The sequence below is a fragment of the Neomonachus schauinslandi genome, chromosome 8 (genome assembly GCF_002201575.2).
Source record: "Neomonachus schauinslandi chromosome 8, ASM220157v2, whole genome shotgun sequence".
In the NCBI taxonomy this organism is placed as follows: Eukaryota; Metazoa; Chordata; class Mammalia; order Carnivora; family Phocidae; genus Neomonachus; species Neomonachus schauinslandi.
Window position 1 is genome coordinate 102,965,423 of NC_058410.1, and position 21,750 is coordinate 102,987,172.

Below are 21,750 nucleotides of genomic sequence, written 5' to 3' on the forward strand. Positions count from 1 at the left end.
TAAGTTTATGCATAAAAGAGAGAAAACTACAGAGATCTAAAAGACCAGAGTCTCTTCAAGTTTAAATTATTTGTTTACCTATAAAGTCACAATAATTGATAGCCAATCTTTTTAAATGGTGGAAGTTGAAGTTAAGAAAATTCTGGATCTTGCCATGAGAGTGGAAGGAAGGCTGGGTTTCCAAGGATAGTCTCATGGCAGAGAAATGCTAATCAGAAGACGGAAATTTTTTAAATGTGAGTCACAGGGAAAGCTTGCTGCGAAAAGTTGGAGTGTATTTAACTAAAAGTGTTTCAGTATTTTTCTTTCTATCAAGAAAAGACAAAAGGAAGTGATTCGGAAAAGAAACAGAATAAAACTTTCTGGGGTTTAATTAAGTTGCAAAGTAAAAAATTAAAAAAAATAGAATGAGATCATTAGTCACCAAAGTAACTTCAAGAGTCGGGGAGATTTATGTCAGTCCAAGAGCTTTTGATCAAAAAAAAAACAAAAACAAAAACAAAAAACCACCAACAACAACCATAAGTTAAATGCTTCTCTTTAAAGCCATGCAAGGCAAAGCGTGAAATAAATGTTCTCCATAGTTATTAAAGAAGTATGAGTAAGATATATAATTGATCTGAGCTGACATTTCTTAAAAGTCTGCTTTGTATTTTGTACCATGTTTTTTTTTTTTTTATTTTTTTTATTTTTAAAGGTTTCATTTATTTATTCATGAGAGACAGAGAGAGAGACAGAGGCAGAGCGAGAAGCAGGCTCCACGCGGAGCAGGGAGCCCGATGCGGGACTCGATCCCAGGACCCTGGGATCATGACCTGAGCCGAAGGCAGACGCTCAACCGACTGAGCCACCCAGGCGTCCCTGTACCATGTTTTTAAATAGAGTAATTTTGACACGTTAATAGGAATACATTGCTGCTTTACTAAGCAGTTATATTTATATATTTAAAGCAGTGGTTGGGAATTTGTGTGTGTGTGTGTGTGAAGAACCAGATAATAAATATTTTTGGCTTTGCGGGCTACACAGTTTCTGTTAGAACTGCTCAACTTTGCCATCGTAGCTCAAAAGCAACCACAGGCAAAATGTAAACGAACGTGTATGGCTTTATTCCAGGAAACCTATTTACAAAAACAGGCAGCAGGCTGGAGTTTGCCAACCCCTGATTAAAAGCACAATTAAGGATATGAACCTGCCAAACTTGCTATTACTCATAGGTATGGAAAGCAGTCTGGCTAGTGACAGCTTCCCAAAAGTACAAGTTGAGTAGCCAACATAGAGTAAAGCAACTATTAGAGGGATAATTTTGCCAAACCAAGTATGGTAGAGCAAGAAAAGACAAGAAAAGAAAAGAAAAGAAAAAGAAAAGAAAAGAAAAGAAAAAAAAAGAGAAAAGAAGAGATGATCTCAGATTCGTATCTTTATCTTACTAAGGAGATGGGTGAGGCCCAGAGAAAAGTGACATTTCTAGGGTCAGGCAACATGCAGCAAGATCCATTTCAATGAAGAACAACCTAGATTTATTTCACAGGAAAGAGCCATGAGAACTCCCAACTGGTTAACACTCAAATAGAATGGCAGTTCCTGTCTCGTCATACTATGGAAAATGACTATTTCACTGAGTTCCCAACTGCTTGAGAAAGGATAAAAACTTCTTTGTTTTGAGGCATACCATGTGAGTGTAGACTCACACATCTTTGACCAAAGACTGGTTCTCTATAAGTGAAGGCCAACTTCTTCTGACACTGAAACTTCAGGAGGGATACAGGTGGATCGGTTGAGGACAGAAGGAAAGAGGTTCCCACCCAGTCAGCCTGATCAGCTAAATCCAACTTGACGATCAATAGGGTGAGAGATGCCACAGCTCAATGTCTCTAAGACATGGAAAGAAATGAAAGGCACATTTTGTATTCTGTATTTTTCAATCATAGCCTTTTTTTTTTGTCATATAGCCAGAATAGCGAATGATAAAATAAAAGTAACATCTTATAAATAAAATACTAATTAACAATATTAATGAATAAAATAAGTCTCTCTCTCTTGGTACTTACCTGGAAAGCATTGAGAAGGGCAAAGATTATATGGAATATCAAGGAAGTGCCTTCTAGAAGTGTAGCTACTCCAAAACCCCAGGTCAGTCCCAGCAATGGGGTGAGGATGGCAACATTTTTGCTGATCCTCATAATTATGGCCAGATCCTGAGACTTGGAACTGCCAATAGAGGGCCTCTGAGTGTTGACAGCAACAACCAAAACCACCACAAGATTCACGGCCACAATGACTAAGGCTGGGACGGCAAATGCTAAAAGGGCTTTGGTACTGTCCCAGTTAAGCCAACAGGCATCAGGTCTCATGTAGCCCTTCTCTGGCACTGTGACAGCAACTGTGGTGCCGGCAATGACCAACGGGCACCCATAGCCAACAGCAAAGCCAATGGCCATCATGCGGGATTTCATCATCCTATGGAAAACAACCAATATTCCATAGATGATGAGCAGTGCTTGGAAGAACATCCAGAAAAACAGAGAGAGGTAGAAGAAGTGGCTGAAAAATGTCAGTGCAACACACCAGTTGGAGTCCTGGGCCTTTTTGTGAAAGTTAGAGTTTATGATGAACCACACATTAGCAATCAGGAGCGACACGGCTATGTTCACGATGCACACGTGACGTATGTATGATACCTCCGTCATAACCACCCGAGACCACACCGCGGCTTCGACGATCAGGCAAAGAATCAAGCTAAAGATGGAGATGCTGAGCCCAATGCAGGTGATGTAGTCTAGGACTTTGTTGTCTATAGATTTGGGGGACATTAGAATGGAAAAGGACATCACCATGTTGGTGTAGTTACACAAGCATTTCACTCTGTTCATGATCTCCAACGTGGTTTCACAGGCATTCTCATCCCACCTCCTTTTCCTCGAGTGCCAGCCAACACACTGTGCCCTAGCACTGCGGGATTTGTTGATCTTCTCGAAGGTGAATAAGACTTGCTTCAGTCCTTCTGGTAAAATCACTGAAAGGATGAGACCATTTACAGGTCTAGGAAGACTCACATTTTGCAAGTGGACTTCCTTCAGTATGGTCCCCAAGGTGGGAAAGGCTATGCTGATGGCTTGGGATGCATTTGGTGGCAGGTTCCACAGCTCTTGCCTGGGAATTTCTATCATTCCTAAGATACCCTCTGTTGTACTATTCATGCTTGCAGAGAAATTGAACTTCTCCTCTGAGGTATTGTGGTTGATGCGAAGACCTTTTGCCTGGATGAAGAGTTCATCCACAAGGTTCTCAGATTCATTGTGGAGGCGGAGTTGCCTCGCAAACAGATTCACTGACTGCAACAAATCCGAGCTGGTATTTTTGTCCGGAATGAAAGCCCAATTTGAAATGGCTGCTGTGTCAAGGATGTGGTTGGCCACTTCACTATAACTCTGCAATGGAGAAAAGGTGGAAATTATGCTAAGGATTTACACATTATTGTAGAAAGTCCATTTCTAAAACCTGAAATTTCTAAAGATCAAGTGATCGGATCTTATTTGACATATTGCTCTTCAAATTCATTGTTTATTAGAATCTCATGCTGAGAGATGAGTCCTTCAGAGAGGGAAGTAAAGTAAAACAATGATTAAAATAAAATAAAAATCATAGGTAAAGTTTACCTGCTTTATTATGGGCCCCGGGGCAGCATTTCCAAACTGCAGTCTTTATAACCCAAGATTCTCATGAGATATTAATGATTGTTTAATGGAGGGAATTGGGGGTAGATTCTATAAAAACCTAAATTTGAGAAATACTGCATACTGTATCTCTATAACCCCCCCTTTTATAAAGAGGGTCAAACCTCATTAACACGTGAAAAACTTTAAAAAGTCCTGCCAGAAGGAAACCTGCTTAACTTTGTTTAACCCAGAATTCCTACCTCTGCTAGGTACAGATCTCCCTTTTAGAAACAGAGCCTCCATTAACATTTCTCCAAATAATTATGTTCTACAGAATGAAATTTGGGCAAGACCGGAGTAGACACAGTCTTGCTCACAGCCATCCTTTTGGGACATTTTCTTGAAAATAGTAAGTCTGTACAAAAACATGTATTAAAAATGTGCCAACTTCTTGAAAACTTACATAAACTAGAGTGAATCGATATGCAAAATTGAAATAAAATGCCTATCCTTGTTGTTACGGTTGCTGTGGCTGTCATATTTTGGACCCTGAAAAGTACATTTGAAACTGTTAAAAGGCAAGATTTGGTTTAAAAAAAAGAAGAAATCTGTCAGTTTTTTTAACGAAATTATCAAAAAATACCTTCATTTTATCTTGGGTAACATTATCAGACAAATCTGTAGAAATATTTCTTAGTAACTCCACTATAAATGCGATGTTTCCAGACGTGGCTTCTGAGGATTTCACAACATCGAGTATGCAGGCATAATCAATTGGACAGTTCCTGCGGATTCCTTGAGCTACACTCTCCACAGGCTCTGGTGCTCGAAAGTCAAGAACGTGCACGGGTATGGATGATGCTGCTAGAGGAAGGCGTGATGCACTATTGAAGTCCTGCTTTAAAAAAAAAAAAAATCGCTCAAAAATGATTAAGTACCTAACATATGTCAGAGTAAAGGAGCTAAGGCACCAATACACCACGTGGGGAAAAGACAGAAGCAAGTAGTCCTAAAAGGGGTTTAGATGCCAAGAAAGACGGAAAGAGTAAGATGGAGTCACACACAAATGAGAAGTTCCATCATATTCCCACGAGATCAGGATACTGACCTATTGCTTTCAGGACAGTGGTTTTAACTCAAGTGTGATAACAAGACAGTTTTCTCCAGAGATGTGGAAAAATGCTAAAATCAAAATCTGTCTACTTATTTTAATTTTTTGAAAGGGGAGTCTCATGGAATTTGTGTGGGGGGGTGGATTTGGAGGTTGGCAGGATAAAGAATACTAAATTGCAATTTCAAGAAGTTTAGAGTTCACTAATTAGACGAAGGTACACACAAATCCATCTTTAGAGCTCAAACTTTAACCTCTAAGCATTTACCATTGTGTGAATGAGTTTCAGATCTATTTTTAAGAAAAGATGTTGAGAGGGAGAGAGAGTGGCGGGGGGGCGGAGAGTGTCTGAGAATTTGGGTAAGGAAGGAAGGAGAAAAGACAAATTTCACCCACTCTGCCATTTTCCCAAATCTAGATCTGAGATTGTTGCGCCGAACAGAACACAGGAAAATGCCTCTACCATCTCCTGGGAAATTAGCCCTGGAAGCCAATAATATGCAAATGTGTCACCTTAAAGAGTGTCTCCACAGAAAGGCTTGTACATGTTTCAGTTGATTTTTGCCACTTGTTTTGATGACATGTAAACCCTATTTCTCCATGAAAGGGCTGAGCACAGGGCTGGCTACAGTTGGAAGCAGGGATGCAAGGTCCTCGGCATTTCTCTGAAAAGAAAAAGAGAGACAAGGGGGCCTAATTAGCGTTGCTGCGCTCTGCTGAGGCAGCTGACTCATTCTAGGGATTTGGGAATTGCTTGCTTCCCAGAGGAGGTGACACTGAGCAGTGTCCTCAGCACCAAGTAAGGCGTGCCAGGCAGACTGCGGCGCTGATGTGGAGGCAGAGTGAACTGCACATGGAGAGGAGAGGTTGCAGGTCAGACAGAAAGGCTAGTTTAGAGCATCTGAGGGGAGTGGGGAAAGAGATGAGGATGGGAGAAAAGCAGGAGTCAAGACATGAAGGACTTTGAATTCTGTGCAAATATGGGGGTTACCAGAAAACATGATTGGATTTTTGAAAGATAATTAACAATAGCATAGAGCAGAAAGCAGTAAAATTTTCTATAAAGGCCCAGATAGAGTTGCCAGATAAAATAAAGAAAGCCCAGTTAAATACTAATTTTATTTTCAGACACAGTCGATTCTCATTATTTGCAGTAGTTATGGTCTATGGAGTTGCTTCCACAAACACTGAATGAGGGGAAATCAAGGCAGGTTCTTACGAGCTTCTTCTCACATTTTTATCAACTGATTAATATACGAGCTCATTTTACGTGTGTTTCTATTTAAAGACACTTTATTTATGTTGTTGATTCATTAACATTGAACTCATGGCCAATAGCACCATAACTCATAACAGCACATGAACAAAGCTTATCCAACATGTGAATTTTCTCCTTGAGACACATCACAGTCTCTTTAGGAACACCAGACAGCACTTCAGAACTACACTGAGGGCCATTTTAAACAGGAAAATCACAAACAAAAGCACAAAATGCAAAAAGTATGGTATTAGTAATGCCACAAAAAGAACACTTGTTTATAGTAGGACAACTGAAACAAGAAGGCAGAGAGCCACCTTGTTTGGCTGGGAACTTGCACCTTAGCTAACTCAATTTTTCTTCTGTCTGTGAATGATCCAGAAAGCACTGTGAGTAGTGATTTAGGGGTTACAAATAAGTTTCAATGAACAGGAGAATTTACAAATACAAAATCCATGAATAACAGGGATCAACTGAAAATATTCAGTTAAACAATGAATAAGTTTCTGGTGTTCATATGACCCATGCAATATCATCCATGGTTTATCTGATATTTAAGTTTAATGAGGCATTGCATATTTTTATTTGCTAAATATGACCACTCTAGCCAGAGTATAAATATTTTCAGTGTTGTAGGCCATGTGGTCTTTATCAAAACTACTTAACTCTGCCTTTGTGACATAAGACAATCAAAGACAATATGTAAATAAATGGGCATGGCTCTGTTCCAATAAAACTTTATTTCTAAAACCTGGTGGCAGGCCTAATTTGGCCCATGAGTAGAATGGATTGACTTGAGGTAAGGAGCCCAAGAATGAAGTTGTTGAAGGATTCCCAGGAAGAACTGCCTTAGGATAGTGGTAATGGAATGAAAAGAAGTGGGTCCTAATGGAAGCTAGTAAGGTGTTGAAATCAATAAGATGTGGTGACTAATTGTCTGTAAGTCAAAGGAGGCATCTATGTTTATGGCTTGGACAGCTCTGAGGATGACTCCATTCATGGAGAAAGGAAACGAGTAAGTTTGCATTTTTCTTTACCACCTGCCCACTGTCCCTGGTTTTGCAAGTTATTTAAGCTCAGTGCTTCTCAATTTCTTCATCCATACAGTTTGGAGGTGATGCCATAGTCTTGTTACAAACATTGAGGGAGCATCCTGTTAAGCACTTCAATCGGTGTTGCTATAAATGCTCACTGAAGGTTAGCCATCTCTCTCCCTCTTTTCTCAATTCCTCATCTATGTAGAGATGTATCTGTTGCTAAAAAATATATTTGGCAATGTCTGTGCAGAATCCAGTGATCTCTACTATTTGGGTAAGAACCATGTGATTTCACTATCTTACTAGTAATGATTATCTCCATAGTTTATCTCTGAGTTTTTGAGAGTAACCCGTCTCACCAACACAATACCTATCTTACATCACTTCAATAGACTTCTCAGCACCAGAGTGTTATGTACATTTAAGCATTCTGAAAATATCTTCGCATGAAGGAATGAATTCTTCCGTGTTCCCTCTTCTGTCTCTTGTTAGCTCATTAGTTCAAACAGATTTCCCTTTGGGGGCTTAAAGTGACCACTTGTCTTCTGCTCTAGAATGCATGTGAATAATTTGCCAACTTGGGTCATTGTCTATGCCATGGATAATGGTATAGTTGTAAGAGAGTCTATCAATACTGGTAGACAATGAGAACTTGTTAGAGACTGCTATTCCAATTGAAAGCTTGCGGTCTGGGGACGTGCTCGGCAATATCCGTGCCCTTCATTTACTCTGCCCATGCTCCATATGGAAGAAGACTGTTCTGTAGACACGTACCTTGTATCCTTCCAGTCTTGAGTTTCCCTTCAGGATGTTGAAGTTTATCTCCATCCTGTAAAACATAAATTCCCAAAGGTCCTCTTTACTGTGGGACTCTCCTCTCTTATCTCAACGTAGAAGCTCCATGTGGAGATTGAAGAGAAAATGTGTTGAGGACTCAGAAGAAAACTGCACCAGGTCCACGTGTGATGTCATGGGAATTTGCAGACAGAAGCATTGAGGTGAGCATAGACAGAGAAAATACTCTCCTCTGAGGAGGGCTAGAACCTTGCCAGTGGTCAGTTGGCCCCTGAGGGTCAGGTTAGTGGATTGGGTACATATTTTGGAAAGCTTAAGTACCCAGGGAGAAAAGAGATGTAACAGTTATAATGCTAAGCTGGTCTCCTTCTGTATTAACTGTGACTGTGAAATGGAGCTAATATGATCCACCAGATACCACAGATCCCCAGAGAGGAAGAAATGAGCAGACGCTAGGAATAATCGTTAGGTGAATAGAATAGAATAGAATAGAATAGAATAGAATAGAATAGAATAGAATAGAATAGAATAGAATAGAATCACACTCTTTTGTAGCTATAAAGGGCTATAAAATATCTAAAAGAAAAAAAAACACCCTTTATGTTATAGATAAGGAAATTAAAACTCAAAGAAGCAAAACAACTTGCACAACTAAGGAGAAGCAAAGGTAAGGTCTAGAGCTGAAATGCTACCTGCCAGATTGGTATTCCTCCTCCCAACAGCTGCCCGTCTACATTCTCCGTGGCTTGCAAAGTGATTTTTCTACTGTACTGTTACACTCTGTTGCACCCTGAAAATATACTGCTGCAGGGCCCAGCCACCTCTCAACTTTTCTTTGTTCCCTTTAAAAAATATATCAGCAGGAGTAAAATTGTAGTCATTTGAAATTTTATTAAAGATTATGTTATTTATCATAAATTTAGCCATCTAGGAGAACTGACAGATTTCTCATGGGACCACCTGAGAATGGATCAAACTTACTTTTATGTGGATCTTGGATCTATAGTGAGAACATTCTATGGCCAGAAATAACATTAAACAGCAAATCATGGTTGCCTGGGACTTCATTTTCACACATTAGGATCTTCACCTGCAATACAGAATGAAAGTGGATCCAGCTGGAGGTGATAAGACCTGACAACTCAAAACTTAGCCAACTAACCAACCCCTTGGTGACCCTACTGGGAAGTTGTCCCAACCAAAACCTCCTGCTCCAGGAAAGGACCCCAATATCTACTTTCAGGCCAGCTAACATGTAAAAAAGGGGGAAGACTTTCTCTCAACTGTTAACTTGTCTACAAACAATAGACAGGAATGAGGGACGCACTAGGAAAGATGTATGTTCACCAAGGAGTCATTTCTGATTATTTGATCCACAATTTTCTTTAATAGTAACATTTATCAAGAACTTTTATTTGCAAATCACTGTTCTGAGCACTTTCTTTGCATTAACTCATTTAATCAGACGGCATAAGACAGTATTACCATCTTCATTTTATCAGTGGAGAAGCTAAGGTATGAAGTGTGGAGCAACTATGAGTCAAGGTCACTCATAAAAAGTGGTGGAGCCAGATGATGCAGCTGGAAAGCCAAGTTCTAGAACGGGACCTCTTAGCAATGGTACTATTGACATTTGGGGCTGGATAGTTCTTTGTTGTCAGAAGCTGTCCTGTAAATTGTAGGATGTGCAGTAGCATCTCTGTCCTCAACCCAGTAGATGCCAGGAACAGCCTCCTCCCCAGCTGTGACAGCCAAAAATGTCTCCAGACATTGCCAAGTGTGCCCTGGGAGAGAAAATTGCTCCCAGTTGAGAACTACAAAGGGGCAAAGGGGGTCAAGTAACTTAAAATGAAATGAATATACACTACTGTCTGTTACTGGAGCAAGCACTGAGACTCTCTCTTATAGATGGATCAACTATTATACAGAGAAACTAGAAGCATGAGAAGGTAACTATTCTTTGGCCATGTCTCTGTTTCTTGCCTTTTTCTTTCTTTAATATATAACTGACATGTAACATTATATTAGTTGCAAGTGTACAACATAATGATTCGATATTTGTATTTTTGTAAAATGATCAGTAAGTCTAGGTAACATCTGTCACCACACATAGTTACAATTATTTTTCTTTTGATAAAGCCTTTTTTCTTGATAGTTCCACCTTTCAAAGACAAATCTCCAAGAAAGCATCTTTACAACAGTTGAAATTCATCAACATCATCATGATCATCACCACCATACTTTTCTTACAGGATAGTGGAAACTAAGACCATTTATTGGAAACAAAGTTCCTTAGAACAATTTTCTGGTAGTACAGATGCAACAAAGTAAAAATATCATGAACTTTAGATTCAGCATGGGCTAAGTTGTTAATCATATTTATGCTGTTGATGAACTATTTGACCTTTGTTGAGCCTATTTTCTTTCTCATCCATCTCATAAAATGTGGGATGATTATACATTCTACCAACCACCCTTTATCAAGTGCCTCCTATTTGCCAGGAACTGTGCCAGATGCTGGGGGTAGGGAAATAAAGGGTGCTGTCATTTCCATAAAGGATGTCCAGTGAGGAATGCAGACAAGTCAAAGCAATAGTGAGAAGAGAGATCATCTACATACTGCAGCTAGTGAATAAGGCCAAGCAGAAACTGAGCCTCAGCAAACATAAATTCCTTTATGCTCTAATGGAGACAAACTAACTCTGATCCATCTAGGCTCACCAGGCAATCTGTGGCCAGGGAGCAAAGAAAACTCACTGATCAGGGATCAGACCTTTCCTGGGTGGAGTCAAGACTAAGATGGACTTTCATGACTCCAGTGAGCCTTCACATGAGAGGATGAGTCACAGGCACTTACAGGAAGGCTTCCAAATTGTCTTTGAGCTTAAAATTCTTTGAGTTCCTAACCAATGAACAGGGGGGAAGTATTTTGACTTATACTATCTTCTTGTAGAGCAAGTCTGAGCAAGGGAAAGGAAACAAGGCAGAATGACAGGCAAAATGTGGTAATGGATTTGCATAGTTGCTGGGATATGTGTGTGGAATTCAAGATCTTACATGAGTGGGTGGAAAGAAGTTCTCATGTATGCAGCAAATTGGTGGATGGGCACACTAAGCAATTTGCAATATTAATATTATTTAGGATAGATTTTTAACTGTCCTCACTAAAGGAAATACCAGAAGAACCAGTATAAGTTGTCTTAGATGTGTCTGTATGTTTCACATATACACCTGTGGCTTTCAAAAATTTTTTATCCTGACACAGTAATAAAACAGATCTTACATCATGACTCATTGTGTACAGACATATATATGTATGTATACAGATATCCATATACAAAACTGGAAAGTACATGATTTTTATATTTCAAAAGCTTTTACGTATTACTTATCCTTCCCACTTATGAGCAAGATACTCTGCTGTGTTTGTGATTTTTATCTTGCATTCCACTCTATCTGACATTCTTTTGGAAACTGGTTGCCACCCACTAAATTGAATCCACAACCCTCTAATGGATTGTAACCTGCAATTGGAGAAATAGAAATACAGACTGGAAGATTCATTTTCATTATCAAGTTGAAAATCATTCACTTCTCCCACTGAAGTGGTCCTTTTGGTCCTTTCTCTGTACTATTTTTCACAATTCTATCAAAATTTCTTCCCAAGGTACATGCATCAGTGAAAAAAGATATTTACATTCAAAGCCAAATAATAGGACTAATGCTAAGGGTAAATGCAATTCTCTTCCACCTAGAGAGCAATAGTTTGAAATGTACAATGAAAATGGGTGAAGATGAGCCAACAGGAGGCCACTTATAAGTAATAATGCCTGCTATCTAAGGCTTCAAAAGGAAGCCTTTTACTGTCCACAGTTTTCAATATAAGAACTTCACTTAATCTTGCTGGAAGAAAGTCAGGCATTTGGTACAATGATGTGATGTGATGTGATGTGATGTGATGTGATGTGATGTGATGTGATGTGATTTAGGAAGCCCAAAACTGTTTTCCTGAGCAGTGCTAGGGCCTCTGTAAGTCCACAGCTCCCGAAAGTGTTCGGGGACTAAAGGATCCAATAGTCATGGCATTTTCTGTAGATCATTATGCTCTTTATGGAACATGATGAAATAATGACACATTCATTTTTTTCCTAAGAAAAAATTTACTAGCCGATCATTTATATGTAGTATGAACTCATAAGCATGACCTCAAGAAACAAAAACTTTGAACTGAGTACAATTAGCTGTTTGGAGAGTTTTGGTTAATTAATTTGCTATTTCATCATTCCTGTTCTTATAGTCTGGTGCAAGGGAAAGGAAACATTTTGTATGATAATTATATGGTAAAGTTCCTTCAATTATTACAATTGGGAAGGAGGGGATGTTTAATAATGTTACCCAAGAGGAGGCATGGCATTCTTATTTTTGCTTAGAGGAGGATTGGCAGTGACGGGTCAGATGGAGAAATGTTTTCAAGGTAGCTCCAAATGGGTTGTTTCTCTTCTCACCAGAAAGAGTAGAATGGAATCTGTCCCATCACAATATAGATGGCTGAAGCCACAAGCCAGAGTGTTCTGCAGAGCACACAATGAGCCAGAGCTTCAGAGCTCTGAAATGGGGAATTAAAAAGTAAAAAGAAGTATATCTGGCATAATTCATAATCAGAGGCTGATATTTTATAGAACAGAATGGAAGAGACATACTTAGATTCACCGTTGATAAAGCCTTAATAATTAAAGTGAACTTTGAGTTTTGCATAACGCTGAATGAAAATTTTCTGCAAATATAAAGTATTTCTGGGCACCTGGGTATCTCAATTGGTTAAGCGTCTGACTCTTGATTTCAGCTAAGGTCATGATCTCAGGGTTGTGAGACTGAGCCCCGCATTGGGCTCTACACTGGGCATGGAGCCAGCTTAAGATTCTCTCTCTCCCTCTCCCTTGGCACTCCATCTCTAAAAAAAAAAAAATACTATATATATATAAATATAAATATTTAAAAAATATAGAGAGATAGTATTTCTCCAATATCCAGCACAGTGTCTGCATGTACTAAGTGACCTCTTGAAAGAATGAAGAAAAGAACAAGGACACAAAATCTAAATACATGCAACAAGACTGGATTGTGCCAAAGAACATCGGCAAAAACACAGAACTGAAAGAGGCAGCTTTCAGATGTGAACCTAATCAAGGACAACTTGCCGGGCCCAGGGATCTACTGGTTCCTAGTGAAGAGTGCTGGAGTCGAGGCCAGGTCCTCTCCCCCATGGAGAATCCGGAGTTACTCTATGTCTAGTATGCTTAAATTACCTTTACCTTAAAATACCATTCACTAACTTCTGGCTTTGCAGTGTGTTCAGTTTAACAACGAAATTGCGTGTTTTCATAAAATCGCTACTTCTCAAAACCCCTGGGGTCCAGTGGCAGAAAAACGCTTTGTTGGGAAGAACTGTCCCTGGCTATTTAAATCAAGATCCTAGTACCTGGTGGGGGGACATAAAAACAGTAAGCAGTAATCCTGACAGAATAGTGCTGCAACAATGGGTACGTATGCCTAGGGTTGACACATATTACCCGCCACTTATTTGCCAAGTTTGTAGCAAGCACCAAAGTTGAATTTTAAATGAATGGAAGAGAAACTTGACCCTGAGGACATGTGTATACACTGACTTAAATGTTCTGTGATTTCAGGAAATCTGCCTGTTTTATTTAGTAAGGCAAACAATACAGAGTTTGGTGTCCATTGCAGCTGGCCAAGATATTGTGTCCTGAAGTGGGTTTCTGTGGAACACTGGTCTCATGAAAGACTAAGGGGTTCCACGGTCAGATCAGTTGGAGAAACCGTGTGTCCCAGCACCACCACCCCCAGCCCCTCACATATATGCAGACGGATAGCAGAGTTCCTGGGAATCCTTGTGGTAAAAAGACTTGTTTCACTCTGGTTATACCGATTTACCTTATCACCCAAAGTGCTCTGGGGGATTTAAGGCTACTGCTCAAGGACCGCCCATCATCTTGGAACACATGAATGTATCCAGACTCAGGCTCCATGTGCATTGGTTGGGCACCTACCACGTGCCAGCCCTATGCTAATACCACACAGGAGGTCACTCACCGGGACCCAAAGTAGCGCCTCAGAGAGTAACAGACCTGGCCTTAGGGAATCCTGAAAGAAGGAGGCAATGGCTAGCTCATCTTTGACAGCGAGAAGAGTCAGAATTATCCTGATACACGATGCTCTGGGTGGAGAGGTGAGGAAAGGCAAGCAGAGATGAGATGACCTTGAGATGTCTAGGATGATCCCAGGAAGGGGAAAGCAGACTCAGAAATGGTTAATTAAAAAGAGGAAGAGAAAACAAGATGCAGAAGAACTCATGCCTGAGGCTTCTGTGGTGATTAGGTAAATAGTTCCCTGACATTTACAAAGAAACACGCCCTACATCTTGTTCCCAAAGTGCCTGAAAGCTGGCCTATTTCAGAGATAAAAGCAACGAGCAACCTGGAATTGGCAGCTTCTCAGGTACTAGAAAAGTAGCATCCCAAATTCTTCCTCCCTGCTTCCCCAACCTGCCTCTCTCTCCCTCCCTGCGTCCTCATAAAAGTGTGAATTGCCCACTACCATCCACTTTTGTCTTTCACTTGATAATGAACAGCAATTCTAGGCCACCGAATGGAAGCCAGACTCTGCTCTAATAGAGTGATTACTTCAGAGAGAGAGAGAGAATAACCCTCGGTGGCCCCTGAGGCTGGGAGGACAATGTAGCTAGACTTCAGGGTCCCAGAGGTCATGTGGCTCAGGATGTCCCTCCCCAGGGAATTCTCAGCAAGGGATGCCTCCCACACCACTGCCTGTGCTCTAAGCCCTGATGATAAGGGGTCAACAGAGCACAAGACTTAGTGCTTCCAGCCCCAGAGCCTGAGAGAAATTGGCCCTCACCTAGCAGAATAGACCAAAAAAAAAAAAAAAAAAAAAATCAGGTTGTCATTAGGAGGTGAACAGGAAGGGCTAGTTTTCTGTCCCCAGCACCCAGCAGAGTGTAAGAAACATAATAGCTACCCAGTCAGCGTGTGTTGAATAAATGAATGGCCCCCACAGAGAATGATACCAACTTCTGAAGTTTTTGTTTTAAAATCACAAGGCAACTTCTCTATCTTAGAGGGAAAGGTGAGCATGTGTGGTACTCTAGATCCTTTTGGAACCCGGTGATTTAAGTAGACATGCTCCCAGCCTACCTCTTTGTTATACTACCTGGAGCCTCTGTGCCAAAAGATTGTGAGGTCCTATCTAGGTTCGGCAAGAGACAACGCCACGTCAGATGAGTGAGTCTGCCCCGGGCATGGCAGCACGAGCATCCTTTCTGCCCTGTCTCCACAGTCAAAACTCACAAGATACTTTCTTGGACAGACCTATAAGACCCCAGCTGTTTGGACAACCATTTCCTACTCGTCCCACCTCCCTTGTACTAAGAGCTGGGTTTCTGAATGAGTTGGAATTAGTCTGCCTGGGTCCCAGAGCTTGTTTCTGATCTGCGCTAGAATGGGTTTGTAGGCTATGAGTCATGGAACTGAAGCACTCCCCACCTGCCTGGACACGGTGTGCGAGGGCTAGCATCAGAACTCTCAAAGCAAATTAAAAAGGGTACAGCCTGGGAACGGTAACCATAGTCAGGAAGGAAGGAATGCATGGGAAGCCATGATCTCTCAAACCCCTCCACACAGAACACCCCAAGGCAAGCTGGACTAGGATGTTTGCCCACGAAGTGGACACTACCCCAAAGTATTGCCCTCCATGAACTTCACCCCAACGTGAGAGGGAGGGCCCCTTCCACTTGTTGGCTCACCTTCTAAGCAGCAACTCACCTCACATTCGTTGGCCAATCCCTTTGATGGGAAGGCCCAGTTCAGAAAGGTTAACTGAGGGTGAGGAACTTAGAGTCTGCTGACCCACACGTTGGGGTGTGTGTGTTTTGTTCCCCTCAGCTGAATTTCATAACCGTCCGTTCTGTCTACTCCGCTGGGGTAATTAGAGCTCTGATTATAGAGTCAGACGGCTAACCAAGTTGTTTGTTGCTTGGCCTCAGTAACAGAATGGATTCAGTCACTCTTACCAGTTGTCCCTTGCCATGGAAGAGCTGTTTCATAAAGAGGCTTGCGGGAAAGAAAGATAGAAAAGATCTATTAAAATCAGAAGCATCTGGCGCCTGGGTGGCTCAGTTGGTTAAGCGACTGCCTTCGGCTCAGGTCATGATCCTGGAGTCCCTGGATCGAGTCCCGCATCGGGCTCCCTGCTAGGCAGGGAGTCTGTTTCTCCCTCTGACCCTCCCCCCTCTCTCTCATTCTCTCTCTCTCAAATAAATAAATAAAATCTTAAAAAAAAAAAAAGAATCAGAAGCATCTTATCCTGGGCTATTTTAGATGGCTTCCAGCCAATCTCTTTGTAGCTCAGTATCTTTTCTGAGAATGGCAGTCTGGTTCGAATACTGTTATGTTTGAAGAATCGCATGATTTCAGAGCTGGAAGCTATCTAGCCTCTCACCAGCTATCTTGAGACTTACACGATTTTAAAGTAATTGGTAAACTGGGCAATTGCTCGGCTCCAGGAAGAAAGCTCACTGGAATGCTGACACACACACAAAAGAGCGCTTTACGATACACATCTAAAAGGCCGCAATTGTCCTCAGAGGACAAGGAATATGGGTGATTAAATGGTACGGTAGACCACTCAAAACAAGGGTAGATGCCTTCGCAAAAAGGTTTTAGCCGTCACTGGAGGAAATGTTTCCTTTTAAGTTGATATAAAGACAGCTTTGTCAGCCCCACTATATTAAGAAACGACTAACGAATGCTTTATCAAAATATATATACAACTTTACGTTCAGCCTAAAGGAAGGGAATTGAAAGCTGGTTTATTTATCCATTTTATCAAGCAAAGGCACAATCAGAAAATGGAGTCCAATTGCCTGACAAAGTGCTTTGCATTTTCACTCCTAGGAGGGAGCAATTAGATCCTGACAAATGACCTTTTAAAGAAAAACAAATGTAAAAGAGATCTAGGACATACTTTAACCTTGAGCTAGCCAATTTCTAAATAATGTCAGGAAAGTTTCCTGCAGAATCAAGCATTCCAGAGGATACCACCATAAATCACACATTTTCCCCATTCCGGAACACATGCAATACCAACCTGGTCTTCAGTCGGAGGAAGGTTTGGTCCTGGCATGTGTACTCACCTCATGCAGGAAAGCTAGCAGCCCAGAGGGAGAGTCGGCACCGAGCGTCCGGCCGCTGGGCCCCACCATCACGAGTGCCTGCCTTTGCATTTCCCATGGTCCCCCTTCAGCCCCTGTGATACCTCTTCTCCATTTTTGAAAGGGAAATCCAAGAGGTCCCGGTGCAAACCAGCCACCGATTGTGAGAAGCCTATCTGAAACCGCCCGGGGTTTCAAGGCCTGTGTAAGTCTGTGATTCACTCCACGATGGGTCCATCAAGCACGCCTAAGAGAAATTACAGGTTTCTCCTGTCTAGAGTAAAGCCATTATAATGAGTCACTGTTTGTGCTTTAATTCCCCATCTTTATCTCAGACGATCACATGAGACCGGGTTGCATCTACCGCCCCGGTGTAATTAGAACACAGGGGATAAAATGCAAAGGTGGGCGGGCCACTGTGGATGCTGAGTTTTAAGGGCTACCAGAGTTTTGCCTGTGTCGGTGCTGAACTTGGGGAAAAACTGGCTAGCAAATGGATCCGTAAATCGTGATCTAATCCCTACCTTACGCCAAAGAGATTTTCGTTTTATTTTTTAATAACTGGGCCAAGAGTTCTTACTGAGCCTCGGGCCATGACCGGGGGCAATTCAGATGCAGAAGGTGCAGTCTCAACTTGCAGGAAACTTCACATGGTCTGATTTCTGACGGTAGCCCGGCTGGATTTCCTCTCTCACCACCAAAGCCCACACATCCGGATCCTAGTGTCCGAGCCCCAGAACCTAAGGCAAACCTCCATTTCAATATCACCAGGGGAAGTGTTGACATGAAGGAGAAATAAGGGAAAGGCAATTTTGTTACATCTTTACGATAATGACAACTAAGGAGGCCACATTTGTGGAAATAGGTCATTTCTCCTGAGGTTGCTAGTTGAGTGCCGGGTCATTTGGGAACTGGAAAAGCCAGTATCATCAATCCTGCGGTTGTGTAATCAGAGGCCTTTATTGAACATGTTCTTTGTGCAACACACCTGCTCTGCACTTCGGGCATACAAAAGGGAGTAACGTAGTCAGCAAATCAAGCGAGTAACCCTACCCCCAAAGGTTTACAGTCTTATCTGAGAAAGAAAATATTTGCACACCAAAAGATTAAAGGTAAATAAACAATAAAACACAATAAATATAAAGTGAGTGGCACAGATTATAACTATTATAGGAATCAGGTGGGGACCATCAGCACTTCTGGATGGACTCATCAGGGAAGACTTCACAGAGAAGGCGAAAAGCGAAGCAGAGCTCAGACACAGTGTGCCCTGAATAGAACCCCAGAGTCTTTCCCAGGCAGGGGACTCTGTATTACAACCACAGTAACACTGAATGAGAGAACTGTCCAATGATAAGCTCAGCAGATTTTGCTGGCTGATCCCCCTGATGTTGAACAGACTGAATCAAATGCTTAATTCTTTTATTTAGAAGTCAATGAACTAACTTCCATGAGGGTGTCAATGTCAAAACTCCTGCACAAGGCCACGCCTGTGTGTTTGCTTGGGTCTGTGTATGTACGTGAATTCACAGGTACTTTAACAAAGACAGCTAACATTTCAATGGCCAAATACTATTCTAAGTATTTTACCTACACGTATTCATTTAATTTTTGCAACAACCTTATGAGGTAGACTCTATTTTTTTCAATGTACGGTAGAGAAAATCAAAGTCTAAGGAATTTAAATAACTTTCTCAAGAATCATCATGTCTTAAGTGTCTAACCACGCATCAGCCTTAGACACTGGTAGCACCAGTTTCTCCCTGAGCCACCTGACCAAGTCACTTCCTTGGTGAGGTGTGAGCAGGGCACTGAATATGTCTCCACTTGGGGTCTTCCCTAGTGGAATGGACCTCCTTTCCATTTTTCCCAAGGCTCTGCCATTCCTGGAACCCTAAACGTGCGGTTCAGACATCTTTCAGGAGGGGACAGACTGAATTGTGGGCTGCAGGAGAGAGGGCACAACTTCTTCAAGGGATTTCCAAAAACTTCTGGAGTTTCTCTGTTAGCATCCATGGGCCCTTTCTTGGTTAATAATAATCCCAAGGCCAAATGCCTTTACTGCCATCCCATCCTAGGAAGTGCTCTGCATCTGAGTAAAGCATGCCTTCATCCTAGATGGGACTGTTCCCTGCTTAATGCACATACAGATGAAAGACCAGTCTCTCTCTCTTGTTCATGCCCAGAGTTCCCATCTATAAAATGAGGCCATTGGACCCAGTCCTTTCTAAAGTTTTTCCAGATTTCTAATCCTATAACTATTTGGCTTCATGAGATTCCATCCTCATTTCAATATACTGACTCTGGGTAAGTCCCATTTCTTTGTACTGAGATCTCCGCGTTATGAAAACCAGGACTGTGCCTGCCCCACTCCCTTCCCTAGAAGAGACTCGACAGAAATAACTAGGGAAATGTCAAGTTAAAATCCCTTTCTGACTTCATTTGAGAAAAATGTGACTGCTGTCGCAAGATAAGCAATGCCACTTGAAAGATGACTTACCTGCAAGTTGGTGTATTTTTCTACCTTCTGATTGACTTCTTATATTTTTTGCTTTTTCAAGCTTCCTTACTTAGAGAAAGTTTTTTACATTAAAAAAGGAAGAGAGAGACCCCCTCATTCACAAAGTGTGTCTCACTTTCCCTTTTGTAATGTAACATCATTAACACTGGCTTCTTGGTAGGATAATTAGGGGCTGTTCACTGCCCCCTTTTCCTTTATCCACTCATTTCCTTCTGATGCATCAGCCTGGGTGCCTGCTTTATAAAAGAGCTCCCCCCCCACCCCCAAAGGAGCTTCTACCTATTGTACTGCTCTCCTATCGGGGGGCTCCTTGTTTGAACATCGAATTTGTTTACCTACAAGGTTAAGAAAATGAGCAGCTCTGTACTTGAAATATGATAGTCTCCCTTCCTCATCACTGGTTTCAAAAAAACATATTGTTGGTGAGGGTTAATCTTACATCATCAGAGTAGACAGAGTCCCTCAGTGGTTCCATGTCTTGAGGAGCAAGTCCAGAGCTGGAAGCCTGCAGACTTGGGTTTCTAGCTCTGGCTCAAGCCTGGATTAGCAATGACCCATCGCTCCAGGCTCCAGGCTCCATAACTTACAACGAGCAACTTTCTGGTTCAGAAGCTCTGTTTTCACTTGGCTCACGGCCAACTTTCCTCCAAGCCCAAGCCAGGCTAACTGTGCAATCCATTTAAATTTGGACAGGTGGACTATGCTGGCAGTTGGATTCCTTTTGTACACAGAACCAGCAATGACCTACTTAGAGTCAGCCCAACTCTTGGTGACTATTCATGAGGGCCCCTCCTTAGCAACCCACAGAAACCAGCCAGGTGACATCCCAGGCCACCTTGGCCAAGATGAACCAGACTCTCGTCCTGAGGATAAACATAACCTGACAGCATGGAGCTGGAGGCTCCAACAGGACCAAGGTCCTGCTGCAGCTCATTTTGTCTTTCTGTTCCCTTGTGGATGCCTGGCATGGCATATATGCATGTATGTTGACAGTTGTTGGGGAGAAATGTTTAGCAGCGAAGAACAGCTTAGCCAGGGGGGACTTCCATCCTTCCCATACTTCATGCACTCTTCCATCAGCACCACAGCATGGGAGGCTTCCTTCATACTCCCCGGAGGCAAGAAGACGGGAAGAAGCACATTTTTCCCAGGGCTCTGCCATTCCTGGAACGTATGACCTTCTCAAGAACAGAAAATCACAACTTTAATGTACAAGCAGCAAGAACCCAAAGCCTCACAACAGCTGCATTATGGGCTCACTCTTTCTGGAACAATAAGCCCCTTTGGGTCGAGTCCCCTGGGCAAATGGGAGTCTTTTAAGTCACTCTGGAATCCAGGGAATAGGCTGGTTTTCTGTTGCCTACAAACACTGAATTACAAACCTTGTCTTTCTGTAAGCTGGACCACTTCCTTTCCTCTTGGAAAAGACCCCTCTCTTTGTACAAGGCCCTGGGCTGCCACAGAAAGTCTCGGCCACACCGGCATACTGGAGCCCCGATGCACTGGGGTGGGGGGAGGGAGGGTCTGTCTGGATTTCTGAGCGCCTCTCTCTGCATCTCCCTCTGCTCTGTCTCTGTCACTCTCTGTGTGTTTCTGAGTGAGCCTCAGTCTCTCTATACATCTCTGTTTCTTTCTGTATTTTTCTGGGTCTCTCTCTGTAACCCTTGGCCTCTCTCTGTGTCTCTCTGACTCACTGTGAATGTGGGTATCCTGTGGTGGGTGTCTCCATCTCCCTGTCTGATCTTCTCTCTCTAGATCTATAGAGACACGGACACAGAGGATTGGAAGACTTGTCTGCACATGTCCACATATCTGGGTGGCTCTCTTACAACCCAGAGTCACCACGCCCCTCAGTGTCTCTGTACTTCTGTTTCCCCCTTCCCTCTGTTTCTGTGTCTCTCTCTCTCAGACATTACCTCAAAAGTGAATGAACTTCTACATTATCCCTGAGGTCTCTCACAGATAATGTTTATGATAATTCCTTGATCTTTTCACACTAGGGAAAGAGAGGCGCCACAGTGGGATATGTGCAGATATTGTTGATCTCACGCCCTGGGGATGGGGGACTAGAGAGGCGAGGGGGCGGCAGCCACAGAGAACTGGCACCTCTGCTCACTGCCAGTGAGGA

The 21,750-nt window shown here is 42.2% G+C and overlaps 2 protein-coding genes across 8 annotated transcripts in view; both read right to left on the bottom strand.

Annotated features, from left to right (window-relative positions):
* Positions 1 to 17,393, bottom strand: part of ADGRF4 (adhesion G protein-coupled receptor F4) — a 58,120-nt gene extending 40,727 nt beyond the window's left edge. For 2 of the 6 annotated variants that reach the window (XM_021691972.1, XM_021691971.1), the window contains exons 1-5: positions 17,084 to 17,393; positions 7,837 to 7,891; positions 5,281 to 5,432; positions 4,300 to 4,554; positions 2,049 to 3,428 (exon numbers count right to left, since the gene is read on the bottom strand). In XM_021691972.1, coding sequence (XP_021547647.1) covers positions 2,049 to 3,428; positions 4,300 to 4,554; positions 5,281 to 5,432; positions 7,837 to 7,891; positions 17,084 to 17,173 — 1,932 coding nt within the window. In that variant the 5' untranslated portion in view covers positions 17,174 to 17,393. Of the gene's footprint in view, positions 1 to 2,048; positions 3,429 to 4,299; positions 4,555 to 5,280; positions 5,433 to 7,836; positions 7,892 to 8,838; positions 8,948 to 17,037 lie in introns of all 6 variants that reach the window. The other 4 variants (XM_021691976.1, XM_021691973.1, XM_021691974.1 and 1 more) reach the window with 4 other exon arrangements.
* A 658-nt stretch (positions 17,394 to 18,051) lies between these two features.
* The window catches only part of ADGRF2 (adhesion G protein-coupled receptor F2), a 38,504-nt gene continuing 34,805 nt past the window's right edge, over positions 18,052 to 21,750 (bottom strand). The window contains exons 10-11 of one of the 2 annotated variants that reach the window (XM_044917496.1): positions 20,794 to 20,800; positions 18,975 to 18,994 (exon numbers count right to left, since the gene is read on the bottom strand). Coding sequence is in view for 1 of the 2 variants with exons in the window: in XM_021692082.1 (XP_021547757.1) it covers positions 20,726 to 20,800 (75 nt within the window). In the remaining variant the exon portion in view is untranslated. Of the gene's footprint in view, positions 20,801 to 21,750 lie in introns of both variants that reach the window. The other variant, XM_021692082.1, reaches the window with a different exon arrangement.